General features: G+C 37.1%; 1 protein-coding gene and 1 pseudogene across 1 annotated transcript in view; both read right to left on the bottom strand.

Annotated features, from left to right (window-relative positions):
- Window positions 1-299: 299 nt before the first annotated feature.
- On the bottom strand, window positions 300-2,564 carry LOC142102125 (4-galactosyl-N-acetylglucosaminide 3-alpha-L-fucosyltransferase FUT5-like; annotated as a pseudogene).
- The window catches only part of LOC142102124 (4-galactosyl-N-acetylglucosaminide 3-alpha-L-fucosyltransferase FUT5-like), a 74,850-nt gene continuing 68,688 nt past the window's right edge, over window positions 300-6,461 (bottom strand). The window contains exon 3 of the mRNA XM_075186768.1: window positions 300-2,571. Within this exon, the coding sequence (XP_075042869.1) occupies window positions 2,568-2,571 (4 nt within the window). The 3' untranslated portion in view covers window positions 300-2,567. The remainder of the gene's footprint in view (window positions 2,572-6,461) is intronic.

Here is a 6,461-nt window from a genome sequence, read left to right as displayed (position 1 = left end):
CCACTTTTTCAAACCCGCAGCTTAGTAAATCTAGCCCTAAGTCTCCACTGGAACTCCTTTGTCTTTTTAAGTATCAATTTATGTTGTCAAATATCTATTGCAAGCAAGCCCTTTTTCAGGCTATATTTGTTTATAGCTGGTTATGTAAAAGGGATGTAGTCAGTCTGTCGACATATCAACAGTCTGACTATCGACATGTTCATTGTCATCAGATCATACCCAACCCATGTAAAATTCCTCAGTATCTATTCAGGATTTTTTTAAAAGATGTTTTTTTAAGATCTCTGACATAATGTAGAGCAGGTATAAAAATCTATTTTTATAGTCGCAAACAAAAAAGATTGGCTTTAATTACATAAATACATAAAAATCATTTTTAGGGGTCAGAACAAGATTAAAACGGAAACCTGATTTAACAGAAAAACCAAAAGGCAAATCTGCCTCCTCAAAAAAAAACTGGGAAGGGGAAGACATCATCATTTATTATTTATCATTTCAAATTTTGACAACATATATTTTATGGGGATCAATTAAAATTGGTCTTATGTCTGACTTGAAACTCATTTAGATTAACTGGAGAGGTCTGGAAGAATACACAGGTATTCTGGAGGAAAGAAAGTAAACAATGGTATTGACTAAAATTGTGAGCACTGAAAGTAGACTTACTAGCACTAGGTCCTATAACAAGTATATTTTATACGTTCATCCCCAAATATTTTCATTAGACAATTAAGGTAAATGGCAAAAAATATATAGGAATTAGAATCCATATTACAATATCTCCTAATAAACACCTATTAAATGAACAATAATCCTGTTTTTAATGTTCTCTTCATATGTCTGTAATGTAAATATTAATTGATGAATGTGTTCTAATATTCATATTGCAGACCTATTCTTACCTTCTGTAAAGGTTGTATAGCAGAGCAAAGCTTTCATATAAATAATTGTTTTATCTCATAAATAACTTACCTCCTATAATTACCGTAACCCTATGTTTTGTGTGATAATCACTCACAATACAACTTGGAGGTTTACTGGTAGGGGGTGGTTTTGATATAGTTGGGATTGAGGTCAGAAGTATGAAAAAATGGCAGAAAATAGATAAAGGGATACAGCCAGAAATTTAAGTTTACTCAAAGCTGGTAAAGAAAAAGAATATAAAATTATGTCTGGGCCAGAGGTGGAACTAGAGAGCTGCGGGCCCTGGAGGAGGGAATTGGGGCCTATAGCTCATTAGTTCCCCGTGCAGCAGGCCCCAGTATCTCCATGGGCCCCGGAGTACCGCCCCTACTGCACCAATGGTAGATCAGCCAATGGTCTAGGCTATACATAAAACTGTACTAAGTACAGTTAATCATTTTACATTTTTCTGGCTTAGATGATATGTAGAAACTACCACCTACAGTCTAAGAAATATAAACACCACATTGGTAACATTAAGATATCTGGGCCAAAAGAAACTTCCATCTCTAGAATTAGACCTCTTCCAGAAACCATTTGGCCACACTATGAATGACCTGGTACACTGAATTTTGTCTTATTAGCTCACATATTTTGCAGTAACTATAGGATGGCCCTCTCCTTGGTTTTACACGGTATTTAGATCTCCAGTTGAAATACTTTTTGTATTTTTCATCATCTTTGTCTAACTCCAGAAGGTAAGCAGCCAGCTCCTTCGCACTTGGGAAATCATCAACATGAATAAATGCATCTCCAGGAACAAAACGTTCATAGTTCTTACGAGATGTCCCCAACACAACTGGCACCGCCCCTGATCCAAATGCATTGATCCATAGTTTCTCAGTGATGTAATCCCTGTAAATAGAATTCTCAAAGGCCAAATAGAATTTGTATTGAGATATGGTTGAATGGAAATCATCCCAGCTAAGTTTCATGTGTTTTGCTCCATAAACATCAATAGGAACGTGTTTCTTTAGCTCCTCATAATAACTAATTCGGGGGGCACCAGGGTACCATTTACTAACTACCCAGGACACCAGCTTGGATTTTGTTGGAATGGTGAAGTTCTGAGGCTCATGCAACATTTCAATGCGGCCATATGGGATGACAATATCTGAATCCATACGGAACGTCATAGTCCAGTTGAACAAGTTATCCAGCATATCCAAGTTTCTAATAATCAGTGGGGGTTCCAAGTTGTACCACACCCAACGTTGGAAATCAGGTCTTGTCTGTTGGGGCAATGAATTTTTGTTGTACATAATGTCTGCGTGATGTATGACAACAGCATCGGCAACACTATACAGACTCCTATTTACTGACAGCTTGCACCCGGGGATATCAAAGTCTATGTGGCACCTATCTAATGGGAACTTGGATCCTCAAGGAAAGGTCCAAATCAGGATGATAATTTCTTTCTCTTCTTTTGCTGGTTTTGTTATTTCTCTCACTATTGTCATGTTTTGGATAATCACCTTTTCCATACAGTCTGAATTTCCTGGTTTGATGTTGTCACGATTCCATATAAAGGATAGGAGGAACAAAATAAGAAAAAAGCAAAATAAGAGTAGGTACTTTTGGTTCAGTAAAGCCAAGATCATCTTTTATCTGTAAGGAAATAAGAAACACATTTTAATTTTAGGTCTCAAAATACATAACAAATAAAATATAATGTGACATAAGGAGAAATTGCTAGACATTTTGCTGACTGCTTATTGAAGTTGAGTGATCTATAACAAGAATATGTTATTGCTTTATGGATTTTTTTAAATTATTTTTTTGTATTAAATTGTCACATAATCTTTTAGGGTATGACATGTTAAAATGTAACTTTAAGCCTCCAGGCAGGGGCGGAAGTTAATTGAACTGGGGGCGATTTAGGGGGGGCGATTTAGCCCCGCCCCCTTTTTGACACCTAAGGCTGCTGACGGCTGCACACTTTGTGCAGATCCGTTCAGCAGAGAGAGTTAGGGAGATGGCAGAGGCAGGCTGCTCTGATTGTGTCAATCAGAGCAGTTGTGCAGGACTCTCTCCCTAACTCTCTCTGCTGAACGAATCTGCACATAGTGTGCAGCCGCCGGCAGCAAGCCCCTGCTAGGGGGGGCGATCGCCCCGATCGTTTCCCCCCTGGATCCGCCACTGCCTCCAGGGCACATGATTCAATAAACCTACTCAAGTCATGTTTGACAAACGACGCAAGCAGCGCAGTACAATGGGGGCTCTTTGAGCGGTAGCCCAGGGCATTATGGGGGTTTAAATTCTAAAAGTATGACCTGGGCATAAAAGAAAGTGAGCTTAGGGATGAATGGTTTGTTGTATATGCTAATATGCTAACAAGCTGGGGAGATATTGGTGCTGATTAATTACAAACTACAAGGCTTTTTGTATATAGTAAGTCACACATTGCTTGGAGTGTGACGATTACAGAATAATTTCCATAAGGAACACTTTGTTACCTTATAAAAAATTAATGGGTTCTAATTATGTGTAGGCTTTTATTTAAAATATCAGCTTCATGGTATTGGCTACTTTTTTATGTCTATTACGTTTCAACTCTTATGCGTAGTTTACATTTACATATAGTTACTTATTTGCTAAATATTCAAGTTTATGTAGTTATATGGGGTAGCCTTGATTTCCTCTCTTAGCACATCTAGATGGGTGGAGTATGTTTTTTTTCGGCTGCAATAATTCCGACAAGAGTTAGCACGACCTAAAAATAGTATCAGCTCGACAAGGAGTAAATATAGATTTGCTATATTACTGATATACAACTTGTGAGATTGTCGGTTTTAAAGAGGCAAGGGCCAGACCCCACGCCTAGTTTCCATAATCCGCTTATCGGTTGACATTTTACCTTTACAGTGTTACCTGCAGAGTTAACATACCACTATGAAATAAAGACACGGAGACCTGTTTTAGCTAAAATGAAAGGTCAGCCATTTATTGAAATGATCAATATATTGAGAAGAGGTAGCCAATATAAGCAGACCAATCAGCCCCTAGATCACACCTCTGAGCTATAATCTCCACCCCAATAGATTGGGTACAGCTGAGGCCTGCCCGCCTAAACAGAGCCCCATAACCCCGAAGGGGTATTCTCACTAATTGCCCAATCCCTTTAGGGGAGAGTGCCTACCACATCTTGAATGTGACCAAATTGTCCGCTGACTGGGCTGCTTACCGCCAATACGAAACTTTATTTGTGAAAATTTCACTCAAACTGAACCAACACTAAAAACCATAAAAAAAAAAAAGAAAAAATAATATATAAAACCAGAGCAAGAAACAAAAGTAGGGCCTGGGTGGGCAGGAAAAACTCTCCAGACGGTAAAAGGCGAAGCTGACTGCTCGTACCTGGACCTTAACCTGCTTCCCCCACTATAATCCTGTAATCCTGCCCCCTACGTTCCTACTGATTGGCTGACCACTGCCCCCCAGTGGAGTTAACTTTTGCTATACTGGTACTTTCTTTTACCAGCCCCCTCAGCGTTTATGTTACCTCGGGCTAATCCCCACCCTCTGTTATCCTTATACAGGCGGCGGGTCCGGCCATTGCCGCTTTAAGACCGGCAATCTCACTCTGGCCTTTTTAACTGACGTCATTTTTTTCATGGATGCATTTTACGCATTTTATAACTGGTGGCAATTCGGCGTGTAGAAAAAAGCAGGCATAGTAAGTATTGTGATGTGACCAGTGGTTCAGTGGTTTCTAATCACTTTAAGCAGAGCTGTAACTTAGAATTCTAGCGCCCTGGGTGAGAAAGACAAATGTCGCCCCTCTAGCCCTCAATTTTAACCAAATTAACCTAAAATATTCCTAAATTGCGCCCCCCCCTTCAGCGTTGCGCACAGCTCTAGTTACGGCCCTGACTTTAAGGATATAATGAGGTGCATAATGTCCACAAATAAATACCCCTCTCCTAATAAATGAAGCCTATCTCCATTGCTGGCATCACTGACACTATTAGACGTGGTAAAGAAAAGTGCTTGCAAGCGAGATATTTCGGTTTGAAGTTTTGGATCTTCTTTCCCAAGAACTGTAGGAGCTGATACACACAGTTATTTAGTTAATAAGTTTGAAAAAAGACACAGGCACAGCAAGTTCAAGCTTTCAAAAATTGCAAATGAATTGATCCAGAGCAAAGCAAAAGAAAACCCCTAGTTTGACAGTTTCCCATTTAGCAAAACCTTCTTTCTTGTCCACAAAAGACATGAACATTTTAAATTATGTTAGTAAACTTGTCATCATCAGCACCTGGGTTAAGGAATTCCACACGTTAATTCAAACTAGAATAAATAGCAACTATTATTAACTACCTAAATAAGAGCATTTTGACCCGTTTATAATTGTTTTTGGAGGTGACCCGTGCTATATCGTTATATGTTTATGACATTACAAAAAATTGTAATATTTTGGTCTGCATTGCTGTCATGATTTTTATGATTTGTTTAATTATGACTATTGTTCAAAATAATACTCATGTCCATTAGTGCTGGTGGTTCACTTATAATCACTATGTATTGCTATGTTTTTACAGTGTACAAAGTATTATTTTATTTATTTTACATCAAGTATCAAGAGCTCTCTTCATTTCTAGAGCAACCCTATCATTGCTAAGTTTAAGTATAAATATAAGTATAAGTTTAAGTATAAGTAAAATATTTTGTACATTTTATTTTTTTTTCATTTTGAAACAACTGAGTAAAATTATGGATTTTATGCAGTTGGTTGATGAGTGTCAGCCACATGTTGCTCAACTTGTTTGACAGCTTTTGTTATTTTTACATGCAAAACATATTTCTGTGCAACATTTCAGAAGATCGCTTTCTAATAACAGGAAATGAAAAGATATTGCTGTCTTGCTTCAGCTGTTAATGGAGGCATTGTGAGGGATTTTGCAAAGAACGTGTTTTGTGATAAAACTGTGTAAATGTCGCAATACTTTAAATATAAGATGTGTTTAATTGTACTTGCTTTGTATAGACATTTTTATGGTTTCTAAATATGCTTATTACATTTTTCTTTCATTATGTACAGTTATTTGCCATCATCCTGAACGCAAAAGTGTATTTAGATTATTTAGATAACTGTATAATAAATTTTAAAAAATAGGAATTTTGTGGTCAGTGTATTGTTTTCTAAACTGGAAATAGTTTCAACAATTAAAATAAATTAAATATTAAAAATAAAAAAAATACAAAAAATAAAATAAAAAAATAAAAATACATTGTCACTGATCAGCACCATTCTCTGAGGCATCCTATACATGCATATAAATAATTTTACAAGCTCTGTAACTGTATGACAAGATAATAACCACAGAGAGGCTGATTTCTTTCCTTTGCCGATTGCTAGTTGTGAGAAAATAAAAAGCGTTTCTTTCCTGAACATTTACTTTCATATGTTCACAAGATATGTAAATCTTACTACCATCCCCTAAGGGTTGGCGGTAATTTTTGAGCTGCCTAAGAAAGAATTTAATTATGGATGAGTG

The sequence above is a fragment of the Mixophyes fleayi genome, chromosome 9 (assembly GCF_038048845.1).
Source record: "Mixophyes fleayi isolate aMixFle1 chromosome 9, aMixFle1.hap1, whole genome shotgun sequence".
Taxonomy (NCBI): Eukaryota; Metazoa; Chordata; class Amphibia; order Anura; family Limnodynastidae; genus Mixophyes; species Mixophyes fleayi.
This window is presented reverse-complemented; position numbering and strand designations above follow the sequence as displayed.